We start from the raw sequence: 16,571 nt of genomic DNA, 5'->3' as shown, positions 1-16,571 counted from the left end.
ATCAGTCCTATCAGTCTCAATCATGGACCTTTCATGTTTTTATCAACTTCTAAAATTGGAATTGATCATGATTTGTTGACTTGAAAATCCAGTACCCCATTCGTTTCTTCATCATCAACAATGTTGAATCAGAAAAATTGGAGGAAATTATCACCAGGAAATCTATAATTTATTTGTCAGTTTAAGATTTTCCCGGTGAGTAGTTAGTGCTATGTAGTAGAAAACCCAGGAGATATTCTTCTACAAAATACGTTCTAAAATCGAATCTTGATCGTTAAAATTAAAATTTTAATATTTTTATCTTCGACTGTTAACTTTTTATAAGTTCTTTAAATATTGTAAAAGATTCCAACGTTATTTTCTTTGGGATGTGAACGAACTTTAAAGTTTAGATAGGTAGATGGAGACTGATTTTGTGCAGAAAGGGACCCTCAGTGCATAAAAGCCTTTCCAGCCAATAAGTTGGGTAACCTAATCTTGCATTTGTCAATTACTGAGAAAAGAAATGTCTAAATCATATGATAAAATAAGAAAAAAATCTACCCCCTTGCTCGTGGTCCACTTATCTAATATTATCATGCTTGGTGGTAGCTTAAGGGCCTGCCTCAAGATGAATGTATCCCCTGTCAATTAACATATAACTGTAAGTCGACAGAAAATGAATAGAAATTTTAGCATGACAAAAACCATTTTGATTGTTTATTGTAACTTGCAACAAACTAACAAAAATTCAACCTAAAAAAATCATTAAATTTTCACAAATATATCCAAAATTTGGCATAGAGGTTCTTGAAGAAAATAAAGTTACTCTTAAACACACATTAACTACAAAATCCATAATTAAATTGGATTGCCACCTGCTAAGGATAGAGAAATTATCATTAACCAACCAATGATCCAATATAGCATGTCCTTTACCATATGACTGCAATCTCACCCAAGGCCAAATTGGACCTAATAATCTGAGAAGTGGCACCTGGGAGGCTGGGACTAGGCCAAGAATAATGGGCCAAACGACCAGCTGGCAGCTAAAGAATTTGTCACCATAGAACTGGTTAGTCGGTCTAGCTATGTCAAAAATTCTATCTCGTAACTTTGGGCTTCAAAATCCAAGCTTTCACGAATGGATGGATACCATCACCAACCAGATTAGGATCTCTTTCATGATTTTCTAATGCCCAAATGAAATACCTGACCGGTAAGCCAGATGCTTCTTCTGAAGTTTCATACAATTGAAACTTTACAATAACACAAGTACTGAGGCCAGAAAAGCTACCTGATGATAAACTTCAAAAGAAACTACGACTTCCTGCTATGCCATGGAACTACTTTAAAATGGGGAACAAAGAAAGGGATCCAATGTAATCAAACTGTCATTGCTGTTAGTAATCAGTAAGAAATTTTAAGCACTACATAGGTTGTATGAGGAAAATAGCACCGATACCAGAATTTTCGGTTTTCATACCAAAGCCTTATCAATAAAATTGATAAGAAACTCTTAGCACCTTTCTCCCTATAACATGGCAACCATTGTTTCAGTATTCAAGATATAGCATTATCATCCTATGCCTGTCAAAAGGCAGTTTTAATCTCCAATCCCTCTGTTTACGACTAAAAGGTCTACCCTTGCTGTTGGGGTCCCTGTTTTCCTTCACATCTGCCAACTTCCATACACAGTTCTCTTGCTCAATGGAATCTAGTAAGAAGACTCCACTCTTTTCGGTACAGTTAGGCTCTGCATCTTCAATATAACAAACTCTCATAGCCATATCTTTGAACCGATCTAAATCATCTGGTACCTTTAATATTCTCTCTGCACCAGGAGATGATACCTTCAAAACATAAACATCTTGTTTAGATAACAAATACATTAACAGTTTCATGGCAAACTTCAGTGACAAACAGTAGAGACTAGAGAGCCATATCTGAGCCTCTGAACGTAAGAACTAGCCACTTATTACCTCTAGAGCCAAATCATCAGGTATTTCTCTCCGTTCTCCAGCTTCATCTAATCTTTTCTTGTATTCTTGACTATAGCTCTCCAGCTCCTCCATGCTGGGACAACCATATCTGATGAAAGGCAGATTGGTCTTTTAATATTAATATTAAGAACCCTAGAGATTCAAGTTCCAAGCTAAATACATTTACACTCAAACACATATCAAAAGATTATCCATCACAAAATGAATACATAGTTCCACTGAAAATTTTATATTTATAAAGAGAAACTTCCTTCTTTCTTGATCAAATACCAATGAATTGGGTCAAGCACAAGAAATTAGACTACTTGGTTATTGCTTTTGCTACTTATATTTTACTTTCTAAAAAATTGGTTAAAAGCTGCACAACAAATGAGAGAAAAAAAATACCGTCATTACTGAAAATGAACAAATGATTAAAATGTAAAATTCAAAAATTACTGTTCTATGTAAAAGTAAAATCATGTATTGCATATTTGCGGTCTAAAAGAACACACAGACACACAGACACACAGACAGATATATATTAATTTTAAATTCTTCAAAACCATTATCTGCCTTTGTATCCAAAGGTGATTTTTGCTTTTCATTTCAATAAGCAAAATATAAGTGATAAAAACAACAATCAGATGATAGCTAGTTTCTCAAAAAAAGATACTCTAGTTTCTCACATTTGTAATCCCAAATGAAGAATAGAAATAGTAATACTTACTCATTTGACAATTTGTCTAGTCTGACATAAATGTATCCTCGAGGTGTAGTCTTGAAAGCATAAAGTTTAATGTCATCACTCAACACCTTTAGAACATCATGGGCAATAGAAAGAACAGATTCACCCCATGGAACACCTTGGAATACAACACCACCACCATCCCCTCCATCACCAATCTATATAAATCAAACCAACTCGTTATCAAAAAGCAAGGTAAATTATATAGCATCATACAAAATCAAAGAAACCAGAAATAATGTACCTTGGGCTCGACAACTTCATCCTCTTCTTCCCACCCATCTGTGGTTTCCCCATCATCTTCAATTGTTTCATCTGCAAAAACCAAGAAGTTTACAGTAATCAGTTTTAGACACAGAACTTTGATCAAACACTAGGAGCCAAAGCAGAGAAGTACTAAAGAAACAAAGAGATAGAGATATACAGAGCAATGGGTCATCTTCTTCTGGCTGGTTCTCGTGCTTGTTGTGGCTGGAAGTGGTGCTGCTTAATAGACGGTGAATAAAGGAAGAAGAGGAAATGGGTTGTAGTTGTAGAGAAGAACCAACAGCAAAACGAGAAGGAGAAGCAGAAAAGGGAGGGTCAAGGGCGGTGGGGAGAGGTAAAGGAGAGAGCCTTACGGTAGAGAAAGATGAAGCAACGAAGCAAAAGGGAGGCCTTCGAGAGCTTTGTAACAGAGACTGAATAATTCTACTATTGATCATTCTTCTCTGTTCCCGTCCCGTCTTCAGCTGCTATTGTCGGCTCTAAACACAGGGTTTCGTTCGTTGCCGACCCCTCTAAATACATGTGAATGCCAATACAAAATATTATACTTTTCCCAGTCTGAATTTCTCAAGTTACCATTCATATATTTAGCTTAGATGAATTCCATATATTACTTTTTTTTTAAGATAAATCTAAAGTAGATAAATTACTCACTCCCAAGTTAGGAAAATTTTTTTAAGATAAATATGAGAAAAATAAATTACTTAATCTTTAAATAAAAAAAATATATTATAACTAATAATTTAAAATAAGTAATTATAAATTGTATCTTTGAAATTATTTCAACAGAGATGAAACTCAAACTCAAAATCTTTGAATCAATAAAAATGAATTTTAATCAATTAAATTAACTATTTATTAATATGTATTTTAAATTTATGAAAAAGTTATACACTCCAATAATTTCCCATGGAACCAATTCAAAGATACATAATTATACTAAATTTATTTATATTAAACCTTACGAATTGATAAAAAATTCTTCCCATAATTTCTTTCATCGTGTTCGTTTTCTCATTTTGGTTAGCTAGAGCTTAATCCATCAACAGCCAATCTTTGCACAGACGATGATGAAACACCATTGGTTTGGTTTTCTTATCATAGATGATGAAGGAAATATATGATAGAAGAAAATTTGATTACATTCATTTTTGCTATCATGCAACCTTACAACATAAGGAGATAAGAAAAATAACATGAACAAAAAAAAAATGTAGCATATAAACTATCTACAACCGGAGAATGGTTCGTAGTGTGTCACATAGGTTTTGAATGGTCTGCTCCTCCTGGGTCGCCTGCAGCTCTTGCAGTGGCATCTCATCATAGCACCTGCAATGAATAGAAGAAAAATGGGGTAAAAAAAATGGTAGCTGATAATTGGTGAAGTTACCGATACTTACATTTTATGGTAAGCTAGGGCCTGCGCCAGATTCATTAGTGTAGAACTTGAAGTGAGTCTTTGGTAAACGCTAGGTGGAAGTGGCATCTGTAGCATGTTAAACTGGCAAACGATTCATAAACCTCTGAGAGATATAGACAAGGAAAAGGAAAGGGAGAGAGAGAGAGATATGGAGAGAGGAAGATGGGAATCGACCTCGTTTTGTGCTCTTCGACCTTTCTTTGGTTGCCCATCACCAGCAAAAAGTTCCTGCAGTGCTTCCACTGCCACAGTTCCATTACTATCCTGCTGCGTGCTTCCAAGGACATTGTCCGACAGCAGGGCAATTGGGGATATGTCCGAGGCCCTCAAGAATGGAATGGGTACTGTATTACCAGCTGCATATATCGAAAATAGCTGCAAAAAACAAGTGTCAATTGGGGGAATGAGCAAAGCCGAAAGGGAATGGGCTGGAACCAACGGGAAGCACATATTTACTTGTTAGTTAACAATTGGGGGAATGAGGAAAGATGAAAGGGGAGAACCTTGTGAAGCAGAACGTACTAAATAATTGCAAATATCAAGACAAACAACCCTAAGTGCCTCACGCTTAGATTCAAGCTAATTAAACTTTGAATAAAAGGGCAGAAAACTTCAAAAGCAGAAAAAATTCAAATTCATTGTTAGCAAACAAAGATTCACTCGAATTCCATGAAGACCAAGACCATCTATTAATTGGTGCGGATATAGGTGCAGAATGAAAATAACCTTATCTTGCAAAGCAAAAGCTTTCTTGCTGACAGTTTCATTCTTCAATGTGCTACTGCGGATTTCACTGCCACCTTTTGCCTTTGCCTGCTGAACAATATCTGAACTCAGTTCAGGAGGGACAAATATTGAAGGAGAAGATCCCTGAGCCATTAAATGTGATTCTTCCATTGTAGTATTGTTTGCCAAAGCACCCCTTCTGTTATCCACCCTATAAAACAGGCCCACTCAATTGAATGCTTGAGTTGGCAACTAGATTAAAGGCTTCACTACTTTAGTGATACACACACACTTACAAGACATGGAGCAAAAATATATAGTAATTAAAACCTATGGTGTTTATCAAGTATTTTTTAATAAAATTCACTTTAAAAAACCTACACACATAGAATCATGAACTTGGAACTTATTAAACTCAGAAGAGTATAGGAAGGGAAGTACCCTGATTCAGCTAAATGGCGCCCTGTGCCATTAATCAAGGAGCTGTCAGCATGTTCAAGAGCAGTTGAAGCTTCTTTACCTCTGTGAAGTTGACTTTGAGCAAATGACTTCTGCAACTCATCCCCACCATGAACTATTACAGTGCCAAACTCACCTGTTAAACATCAAATTAGAAAAAAAAAAAAAAAAAAAGGGAGAATACAAGACGACAAACAAAGTTTATCCAAAAAAATAATGAAGAAAAAAGTCGACAAATTTAAAAAAGTACATTTATGTTAGTTCCAGTCCGCTCCATTGAGATGACAACCAGCAAAGCAAACCTCAGAACTTTCTAATTGGCCCTTTTTTTTTTTACGAGTTTGAGCAAATAAATGCATTATTATCCCTAAACCGTATGGTACCACCAGGACGACTAGATATTGTCTAACAAAAAATAAATTCGGTAAACAAAGCTTTCACTATTATTTTCTACCCCCTGTAAGCAAAACATAGAAATAATATTCTCGTAGTTCTACCATTCACTACCAGATTAGGTCCACAACAAACATTCCCTGCAGCAACTCAGAGTAATTAAGGTATTCTATCCAAGATTTATCGAATAAAAGAAATCCGTTGGAGAAATAAGTACACTTCTGACTTCATAGCTTCACCATTATCCTCATGAATGCAAGCTAAGGAATGAATTCCAAGCCCCATTAAAATGTTATACCAGTATTACAGCTCAGCTGTTCATCCACATAAAACCTGTCTTCATATATCTAAAAATTTCTTTTAAAACAAGAAACCGAATCCCATGAGTTTAATTATAGATCTCCCAAGCAAGCCCCTTCCCCTATCCCCTTTTGCTACAAGTACATTTGCACAAGCATTGACTACCATCAGCCCTACCACTGAAATCCAACTAGATTATTAGATATGGCATGCAAAAAAGAACTCCATACCTTCACCTGTCACTTCCACACCATCTGATAAGTGATGCTTCTTCAAAGTGCCAGTTGCAGGAGCCTCATTTGCAACTTGAAGACCCATATTCTGAGGCATTGATGGAACAGTATCTCCATAATCCTCATTTAACTTTGAACTTACCAATGGCTGCTACAAATCGGAAGCAGTTAGAACCAGATGAGATACATATGCATGCACACCACAGACGATAGTTAGTTTGTCCCTGTGTGTGAGAATATTTGCATATCCACAATTATGTGGTCATTTTGGAAAGAGGGAAAAAAAAAGATATAAGTGCATTTAGAACAAGAGAATTCATACATTAAGTCCTGAAACGGTAGGAGCAAGAATTTGTGCTTGATGAACCATTGCAGCCCTTATTTGCTTAGCCTTCTCAATCTTTGGCAACATTACAGAAGCTCCACATTTGCATTTCTCAATGAATTTGTGCTAAGTTTGAAACACGGATGATGATTTCAAGTCAGAAGTATAAACATAACAGAAAATAAAATTAAAAAAAGCCAAAGAAAATGCAGGTAAGGTGGAGAAGAAATAAGTGAATAAGCATATTGAAAAAACTCCTTTGTTTCCCCTTTGCTATCAAGCAAATGCTTCATTTAAACTCTATTAAGATGGTGTATGGCTATTTTGAAAAAAGCAAAGCAGTAAGCACAAGATGGTCATTTATATGCAGGAAGCATTGATGATAGATGAAGCTGATGTCATGGGCCGGGAGCTTAAGCCTAGAGGACCCGTGCGGCCTTAGGCAGGAAACTACAGCCTAAGTCAGCCTTTTCCCCGACTCTGTGCCAAGCACTTGTGCTGTCCACTCCATTGGCTCCCTAAGAACTTGGGAGAAAGCTAGGAAGGAGAGAGTTAATGCAACTGTACTTCTATTTACTTGATCTTATATATAATTATTCAATGCACATACAATGACTCTGATGTCTATCCCCAAGTGTCTAAGTATGGCTAAGTCTAGGACTAACCAAGTACTTCTTCTCTATGATGTACAAATGAGGGGAGGGCCTCCCCGGCACATGTGACCCTTATTGAACCAAGTGTGTGGCCATCATAGTCCTTCTAGACCATTCCATGGTCCCTAGACACTATCTAGGTCAGCTAAGGCCTTTGCAGAATCCAGCTGGTTCCAGGCTCCCTACTGAGCCTCAAGTCTGAAAGGGCCCAGGCACTCCCACTGAGTGCCTGCACTTAGTGGGTTCCAGAACCTTCTCCTTCTGGTCGCTACTCCACCCACAGCTAGGGCCTTAAATAGCCTTCCTTGTCTGGATGCTACAGTACCCGCTACTGGTCCCGCACCTGGCCCTTCTGGAACCTTCGGTGCCTGTGCACCTGACCTGCCTCCAGGCTTCTCTAGACCCTTCATTGCCCACTCGCCTGACCTATCTCTAAGCTTTTTTAGACTCTTTTGCACCCACGGGCTTGGCCTGTCTCCAGGCTGTTTAAGAGCCTCCTGTGCCTGACTGCCTGCACCACTCTTCTAGAGTGTTGTAAATCCTTCCAACGAGCAGTCCTCGTAACCGGCTCTAGGCTGCTCACCTTGCCGTGCTCTCGCACCTTAGCCTAAGCCCTGGTCCGCACACTTGGGTGTCATATGTGCCTTTACGACCTTAATTTTGATCCTTCGCAGTCCTTTGCCCGCACCAACTTGAACAAGCTGTGTCTCTCGACCCACTTGGCTGAGGATTTGTGCACTGACCGTGACACTAGCACATTGTAATTCTTTTCATTCTAGTCTTATACTGCAGGTTCGTAACTCAGAATTCTCCTGCCATGTTAAATATTATTACCATTTTATTCAAACATAAAGCTTCTGTAAGAGGGCCTGTCACTGCCGCTTGCAACTCCAATGGTAGATGACCAGAATGAAAGGGACAAGGATGTCCTTGTTCCAATGTCAACATCCCACAGCATGTTAGTTTGGGATTTTCTATGGCCAAATAATCAGGTTGAACCTCTCCGCCTAATGTCAATTTGGTTTAAGCTAAATGTTTTAACACTTACTAGCACAGATGACAAGTTGAAAGTAATAGAACAGATTTTAATAATGTTTAATCTGAGAACACTTCGACATTCCAGCATACAAAACATATATATAAGAAACAGTAAGATGAAAATTCCTAAGAATGTGAAATTCCTGCAATAAAGGTAGACAGATTTATTACCATACCTTCAGCATCTCAGATGCTGTAGGGCGTAGTCGTGGATCCTTTGTAAGGCTCTTAGCAACAAAATCATGAAATACAAGAGACCTGAATGTCAAAACAACCTAAGTCAGAACACAGAGATCTATGATGTTTTTAATGAACTTAACCGTACTTAAATCAAATTTATTAAACTCATATTTGACAGCCACTTGTAGCTTAAAACACCCATGGTCAAATGTGGAAAATCAAGTGTAATCTACCTCATTTTAGCATGGAGAAATACTGGAGAAGGCTACCCAAATTAAATATTTTACAAATAATGGTTAACAGCTGAAGTATGACATGTAAAGAAAAGCACAAATTGTCAACTTGATTATTCTTTGAAAAAGGATCTCTGTACTGCTTATTCGAAGAGTGAATTACCATTGCTGGATGTACATCAATCTAGAAACAACAACCAATCATTCTCCTCTTTTAAGTTACCATCTTTCCAAAAAATCAATCATGAAAACATAACCTCACAGAAATAAACAAATAATTAGAAAAAAATCAAAGTTCAAAACATAAGATATCATGAAAATCCATCACAATGAAAGTTGAAAGCCGCCACATCTGTTCACAGAACTTTTAAAGAGGGAAGAATAATAAGACTCTTCCTCTCCCTCTTAACATCAGTTCTCATAGCTAATGTCTATATTTTCTTATGTTTTTTGTCAATGAAAAGCTACATGAATACTGGCAAAAAAACCTTGAGAATATGCAGACATGTGATGTGAACTGATCATAAAAGACCCAAAAGGTCACTACTGATGGACAAAGGAAAGATCATGAATTGGATAGCATAGAGTAACAGTGACAACTATCACGGTAGAAGGATTTTGTGAAGTTGAAAGATAAAAAATGATATAGCAAAGTTTAAGAAAGTCAGACTATTGCACATATAAGGATTTTGAAAATGAGTCCAAACTTCACAATAGTAGAAGGATTGAACTAATGAACCCATTGGAAGTTGCTAAAGACAATTCAGATTAAGCTATTATCTGCAATTGAAGAGATGACATTGACAACTTGAAAAGTAAAATGGTGGGGGGAAAATCATGATGAGGCAGCAAAACAGCACTATGCCACATGGTTAAGCTAAAGATAATTCAGGTTATGCCATATGGTTAATGTAGTGGTTGGAAGTTGCTAAATAAAATTCAGGTTAAGCTATTATCTGCAATTAGACAGATGACAACTGGAGAAAGTAAAATGGAGGGGAAAATGGTGATGAGGCAGTAAAACAGCACCATGCCACATGGTTCAAAACACAATATTGGTACATGATTTACTCATAGTGGCCAGAAATTCACGTAGATGGTGCTGTACAACAGAAATAAGAATCTTTTAATTCTGGTCATCAGTTTTGACGTTTCAGAGCCAACTTGTAAGCTACCATTCTTTAAGCAGCTACAGAAAATACTGCTCATAAAAAGGACTAGAGAGACAAACCATTTTTCTTTGTCCTCAAGCATCGGAGCTGGCTCAATCGATATCATAAACAAAACCTATTACAGACAACATTATGTTATCCTTCAAAGACTAATTGAGAATGATGGAAAAAAAAAATCATCAAAAACAACATTAATAAGAAAGGCTTGAGGATCCAGAAACATTGAACATGATATTTTATATATGCAACAACAGTCAATCACATAAATATAGTCACCCATATGCATCCCCTCTAAGTGGCCAAACACTCATTTTCGGCTGATATTCCTACAACAACAAACACTTATTTTCACATTTTATCCAGCAAACACATGCCCAAAACTGGAAGTGAAGGTCAGAAAACCAACAGAGGTCCATTTGAATCAATTTATAACAGTAACGTGGTGCCATAGGTGAAAGTCATGCTCCCATCCTGACCATCAAAATCCAACTGTGTCAACAAATTTTAAAAATATAAACCTGAAACACTTGATAATTTACTGAATGACTAAAGAAAACAAAGCATCTATCATCAATAACCTCTACGGTTCAATTTTGCATGCTAACTTTAAAACAAAGGCCAGAGTGTACAATAACATAAGCCAAAAGAATTTCATATTTGGCAAAGGACATTGAATGCATACAATGTAGCCACAAATCATACTTAAGGCTATCTTTTGACCCTGGATAGATGAATTGCTTTAATATGTACCATTTCAGAAGATCCATTCCTGGAGGCACTACTTTTAAAGCCATCCTACGCAATATTATTAATCAAGACTTAATGTCTCTATCAAGGAGAAGTAATTCACATTGAGAGTGGTTATGGCATGATGTATCGTGCATACAAAAACCAAATTATCAAAGTTTAAATGCTTCATATCATGCACTTACCCTCATTGGATGCACTGCTGATCTTGGAGGAAGCCCCTGAAAAAAAATCGAAGATGTCAAGGGTTGTTATCATTGAGTTTCATTCACCTTCAATAATTCTTTCTCAAAAGTCATTCAATAGAGACAAGCCTCAACTATTACAAATAAGAGCTACAACAACTATTAAACGAGTTTTGCTCTTATTTCGTCCTCAATGAGTGTGGTCCCACCTTTTTTATCCTAAATATTGGAGCTACTAATAAAAAAATCTTTATCCAAAATTGCTTGGGTAACCAATAAATTCAATTCAAGCAACGAATCCACAAAGTCAAATACTTCTTCTAGAATATCAAAAACAACCAATCAGATGCCATTTACAGATTTTGCTGGGAGACAAAAATAATAAGAATACCTCTGCCATTTCAACTGCAGATACACCAAGTGCCCACACATCTACCTGGAATTAAAAAATTTAAAATGAAAAATGAAGTTATAACATGAACGACTTTATCATTTCAAAGATATTAAATCCTTTTAACAAGAATCAAATCAATGATTCATACTAACATTTCCATTAATCTAAGCAATATTTACTAGCAAGAAAAACTTTCAATAAACATGCTGAAAATGCCCAGCCTTCCTCAGGTTTTCTTGAAATTTGGGATTTTACATACTATTTATCTGGTTTTTTTATTTTGGTAAATCTGTTTTATATCCAAGTTATTTCATGCAATTCCAAGTTTTCAAACTTTTAATAATTGTTATACATCTCTATAAATGAAAAACCCCCAAACATACAAAACCAGTGTGAAAAGGCATGCCATGATCATCTCAAAGAAGCCCCATCCTCCAAGTACTAAAATCTCCACTTTAGGTGTCATACTTAAGATTATACTACAGTGCTGCTGCGTTGGATAGCAAAGTCATTTATACCTTTTGTTTTCACAAGATAAATGAGGTATAATTTCACATAAAGTTTTTTATTGCTTCCTCAACTGATCCTAGGAGCTCATAGAAGATTATTAGTTTCCTTTCTTCCATTCTCTAGTTCTATTACAAAATGAAAAAAGAACAAGGAAATCGGCAAAGTGGTAAGCCAAAAAAAAAAAAAAAGATCAAAACCATTGAGATCAATGTATATGATACCTTTCCATCATAGCGACTTTCCTGAATAACTTCTGGAGCCATCCAATGAGGAGTGCCAATAAACTGAAAACAAATAAGAATAATATTATAAAACACACACATATACACACTTCCATTAATTTAGGACAAATAAATTATCAAATAATTATAAGATATCAATGATGCAAGTCAAGAAATCCATCAATGTCATTTACTATGAAGGAGGTAAAAGATAGCTATTACTACATGAGCTGCAGCACTCATCTGCAGGACAGCTGTCCCCGCTTCCAGAAAAGTGCCACACACCATAAGATTCTATAATAAAGGAAGTTAAGGGAGTTTTTGGTATGCTTGTAATGTGTGATCTCTTACACTTGAAAGACTGGTTGATGGGCAAACTAGATGAAGAGTTGCCTTGTTTAGTATATTTAACATGATATCTAAAGAGCTGACCTTATAAATAATTTATTCACCTATCACTTTGACATTAGCAAGAAAGTGTAGGATGAAATTGATTTCTCTTAAGTCATTCAGAAAATTCTTCCAGAATATCCTCTGGCCTAGATACACCAAAACACCGAGATATAACGCATAACCTTTGTCAGAACGTCTATATTATGCTCGAAAGAAGTGAAAAAGTTAGACACATTGCAAAGTAGTTAGAATACTACATACAGTATTACGCTTTGACATGGTCCTTGTAAGCTGTGCTGCTACCCCAAAATCACCTGTTCAATGGTCAAAATAACACCAGATTTACAGATCAGCAAGTTGTCATGGAGAAAAAAAAAGGTAAAACATTAAGCCTAGAAAGAAACAGGATTCATACAAATTCTCTCCCTTCCAATTTGTCTCAGACCTCAGACCTTCTTGACTATCTTCAAGGCATGTCTAAGTCATTACTTATATCTACTTAGGACTATCACCCAAATTCAATTAAAAAGTTCAAGATGTCTGTACATTCATCAAATTTGTCTGCTTAATATTATCATTGAAATTCAATTTATAAAAATTCAAGTTCAAGAAAAAAAAGCACTTTCATTGAAATCTTTCTTTAAATTAAAAAGCATCATCCAATTCAATATAGAAACAGCATAATCCCGCAAAAGGAAAACTACTACACAGACTCACTCCTAAAATTGCAGCCAAATATAGGATATCACAGGCCAAAATACAGAGAATTTCGGTCAACATTTAGTTCTGTAATTTCAGAGTATGCAAATAAAGATAGGCAGAATAGTCACATATGCTTGGTGGAATACAACAACTTTCAGGCCAAGAAGTGCAAGGGCAGATCAAGTCATAAGAGAAGTCATTTCATTCAACAATTTTAAGGATAGCACCACTAGTGAATAACCCCTACAAAGACCTCAGTTTGGGTGGGATCATTAACAACTAATAATCCTCTTATTTAGTTTAGAAAGTATGGCTAAATTAGGATTCTAGTCTAACAAGCATAACCAATGAGCAATCCACAGCAGGTGGTTCCTGCACTGCAGAATCTAGGGCAGGATATGTATAAATAACCATCCTTAACTTCATAAAGAAACAAAGTATAAGATTTCTCAAAAAATATATTTGAATGGAAAACTTCAAATCCAATTTAAGAAGAACGAGAAACTACTGATGAATATCTATTTCAAGTTCAACACCCTAAATCAATATAATAAGAAGGCAATAACTACGTAAGAAATCTTGTTTTCTGTGATAACCTATGAAGCATTAGCTTTAAACAATCTGACAGAAACCTTTAAGGACAGAAGAGGCTTTAAGAAATCTCAAAATACACTTTTAATGACAAAGACTGTTGTTTCTACTGCATTCTTGTATACAAAGGGACTGACAAGTAAAATGTGTTTCTAGGGTGCTTTTTTTGGTAAATACTAAGGATCAAAACAGATCAGATATAAACTTCTTTATGATGGAAATTTCTGTCAAGGACAACAAAATAGTTACTAATCCTACCACATGGCAACAAATATTAGGATGGATGCACTAACTTCAAGAATTTTAACTTCCAGAGTTACAAAAGACTTCAATTATATAAATTTATGCAAAGTATACTCACCCAACTTGACCTCTCCTTGTTCAGTTAACAAGATATTACCACCCTTAATATCTCGATGAACTTTGAAAATTGAGTGCAAATAATCAAGGCCCTGAATAAGAAGAAATTGAAAGGCAATATGTTAATTAGAAAATGGATACAAATTAGATAACGCATGGACATTATTATGGGTAGTTTGCTAGACTTTAATTGTTATTGTCTGGGGCCCCAGTCGTAACAAGCACATGTGACAACAAATAAGCACACAAACATGCACATGCGAACACATTGTTTCTGCATGTAAGAGCTGTTAATATCCTATGACCGCCGAAGATCAAGCATGACAGCAGAAAAACACAAAAAGAGGTACTCAAAGTACACAGAGAAAAAGAAGTTTGATAACATTGGTGGCAATTTCATATTAAGTAAATATGGTTAAGGAAAGAATCTCCATTTTGACACAATAATAGAAAGGAAGAATGTCACTTTGGTTTTCTACATGCTTTAAAAGGAATCTCTACAACCATACGATACTTAGGTTCCTTGTGACCAGTATTATTTATTTCCAAACTCAATGGATTCAATAATACCTTTAAAGCTTCCCGACAGATATATGCTATCTGATACTCCTCTAAAGGCTCCTCCGTAACATTCATCAAATCAGCAACACTTCCACCTCCACAGTATTCCATTACTATCTGTCCAAAACACGGAAATAAGTTATTCCAATAACCAGCTATCAGTAAAGAGCAAATGCTTCAAAAGAACTTACAAAGCAATGCACCTAGCAACTGAAATTAACTCAAACTATCCTGAAACAAAAATTAGATGGAGAAAATTGCTTATTGCACCAACCCAAAGATATTCTTCCCCTTGGTAGCTCCCAAGGTACCGAACAACATTTGGATGACTACATTGTTGCAACATCTCAATTTCACCACGAATTTCTTCATACCCTTCTTCCTACAAATAAACAAACATAAAAGTTCAATTGCCAGTGATTCATCCTGCCAACGCCATCAAGTATATCAAATACAAACAAGAAAATCATACACACCCCTTCGCTTAAAGATATAACTTTAATGGCAACAAGCTCTGAAGTTCTTATATCTCTAGCCTTGTAAACAGCCCCGTAAGATCCTTTCCCTGCAACCCAAAAATCCAATATCAGTTACAAATTTTTCCTTTCGTTTCAATCTCAATAAAATCAGATGAATTCCCATTCATTAAAGAAACCACAGTTCCCTTAGCATTTACATGATAATTATCATTCAATTAGCTTTAAAAAGTACAATTAAAAACTCACCGAGCTCATTGAGCAACTCATATTTAGTGGAAGGATCTTCTCTAGTAACGCTATCGGGAATCGAGCTTGAGGAAACCTTACTGTTTTGAAAGAACCGATTCTCTTCCCCTTGCAAAGACGCACTCGAAGTAGATCTCTTTTGCTTCCCAAACCCTAACTCTCCCATACTCGCCACTGCTCTCTTCACCACCGTCCCGCTCCCTTCCTTCTCATTCCTCACCGTCGATCTCACCACAAACGTCCCAAAACCTTCCCCGTCACCATCCTCATCCTCCTCGTCATCATCAACGTCCACTTCATCTCTCCTTGCCCTCATCGGGCTCACCACCGCCGCCGCCGGTGGCTTAAACAAATAGGACGTTTGACCGCGAGTTTTACGTCCGCGATCGGTTTTCACGATCACAGTTCCGAAATCTCCAGCTTCGTCATCGTCGTCGAAGTCGGCAGGACCGCCGCCTCCGCCGCCGAAGTCTTTAGGCAGACGTTTAAGGAGAGGAGGGAGGGAGGAGTCGTCTTCGTCTTCTTCGTCTCCGTCTTTAAAAAGCATTGTGGCGTAAGGGTCCGGTTCGCGAGGCGGTTGCGGGTTAGGTTTGGATTTACGGGAATCGGAGTCGGATTCTGATTCGGATCCAGAGTGGATGACAACCGTTGAGTATAACTCGTGTTTGGCCGCGGCATTACGGCCCCGGCGAGAGCCGTGCGGATAATCCATTCCTTTCCTTTTCCCACTCGGGGAGTGTCAGCGCGTCAAAAGTCAGAGAACTCAGATCAGTGAACGAGAGAATCGCAGATAGCCGTTGCGCTGGATCAAAAAATAATAATAATAAAAAACAGTAATTTCTTAAATGGAAAATTAAATGGGCCCCTCCACGTGAGATGCGCTGGATTCTTTTGGGCCTTTCCAGGTCAAAGCCTAATTTTCTTTTCAAATAGTCAGTGTTTAATCACCAAGAAATATGAGTCACAGAAATTCCCTTAATTGGGCCTTCCATACACATGGCCTCTATAAGTAATTATTAAAAATGATTAATAAATAAATATATGAAATCAACGTTCATCTAAAAACACTGCGAT

The 16,571-nt window shown here is 36.7% G+C and overlaps 2 protein-coding genes across 5 annotated transcripts; both read right to left on the bottom strand.

Moving 5' to 3' along the window:
• Positions 1 to 1,362: 1,362 nt before the first annotated feature.
• Positions 1,363 to 3,555, bottom strand: LOC111283071 (uncharacterized). The gene is made up of 5 exons (XM_022871460.2): positions 3,134 to 3,555; positions 2,954 to 3,024; positions 2,692 to 2,867; positions 1,962 to 2,070; positions 1,363 to 1,832 (listed from the first exon to the last, which is right to left on the bottom strand). Exons 1-5 carry the CDS (start codon positions 3,411 to 3,413, stop codon positions 1,536 to 1,538), a joined length of 933 nt encoding a protein of 310 aa, XP_022727195.2. The 5' UTR covers positions 3,414 to 3,555; the 3' UTR covers positions 1,363 to 1,535.
• Positions 3,556 to 4,044: 489 nt separating this feature from the next.
• SIK1 (Protein kinase superfamily protein) lies at positions 4,045 to 16,306 on the bottom strand. Of its 4 annotated transcripts, none has more exons than XM_022869441.2 (18): positions 15,498 to 16,306; positions 15,249 to 15,337; positions 15,047 to 15,154; positions 14,782 to 14,889; positions 14,213 to 14,303; positions 12,820 to 12,872; positions 12,166 to 12,228; positions 11,432 to 11,476; positions 11,041 to 11,076; positions 10,168 to 10,223; positions 8,700 to 8,781; positions 6,830 to 6,958; positions 6,505 to 6,658; positions 5,564 to 5,717; positions 5,123 to 5,333; positions 4,571 to 4,771; positions 4,377 to 4,477; positions 4,045 to 4,305 (listed from the first exon to the last, which is right to left on the bottom strand). In XM_022869441.2, the coding sequence occupies exons 1-18, from the start codon at positions 16,207 to 16,209 to the stop codon at positions 4,206 to 4,208; spliced, it is 2,493 nt and encodes an 830-aa protein (XP_022725176.2). In that variant the 5' UTR covers positions 16,210 to 16,306; the 3' UTR covers positions 4,045 to 4,205. The 4 variants fall into 4 exon arrangements, with proteins under 4 accessions (XP_022725176.2, XP_022725178.2, XP_022725177.2 ...); XM_022869443.2 differs by having other exon boundaries at positions 4,377 to 4,462; XM_022869442.2 differs by having other exon boundaries at positions 6,505 to 6,655.
• Between the last annotated feature and the right edge of the window lie 265 nt (positions 16,307 to 16,571).

This window comes from Durio zibethinus, chromosome 5 (assembly GCF_047325235.1).
Source record: "Durio zibethinus cultivar Kanyao isolate XHJ-2024 chromosome 5, ASM4732523v1, whole genome shotgun sequence".
NCBI classification, from domain to species: Eukaryota; Viridiplantae; Streptophyta; class Magnoliopsida; order Malvales; family Malvaceae; genus Durio; species Durio zibethinus.
The sequence above is the reverse complement of the archived record's forward strand: the minus strand, read 5'-3'. Positions and strand labels throughout refer to the sequence as shown.

What these genes read in the sequence shown, in the direction of transcription:
- LOC111283071 (XM_022871460.2), bottom strand. Translation starts at nt 3,413, where the DNA reads ATGATCAATAGTAGAATTATTCAGTCTCTGTTACAAAGCTCTCGAAGG. An exon ending in ATGAAGTTGTCGAGCCCAAG is followed by an intron (nt 2,868 to 2,953) that starts GTACATTATTTC and finishes TGATTTATATAG; the next exon opens with ATTGGTGATGGAGGGGATGG. An exon ending in CTAGACAAATTGTCAAATGA is followed by an intron (nt 2,071 to 2,691) that starts GTAAGTATTACT and finishes GCCTTTCATCAG; the next exon opens with ATATGGTTGTCCCAGCATGG.
- SIK1 (XM_022869441.2), bottom strand. Translation starts at nt 16,209, where the DNA reads ATGGATTATCCGCACGGCTCTCGCCGGGGCCGTAATGCCGCGGCCAAA. An exon ending in CAGCAGTGCATCCAATGAGG is followed by an intron (nt 10,224 to 11,040) that starts GTAAGTGCATGA and finishes TGTCTGTAATAG; the next exon opens with GTTTTGTTTATGATATCGAT. An exon ending in CTTGAGGACAAAGAAAAATG is followed by an intron (nt 8,782 to 10,167) that starts GTTTGTCTCTCT and finishes TTTGACATTCAG; the next exon opens with GTCTCTTGTATTTCATGATT.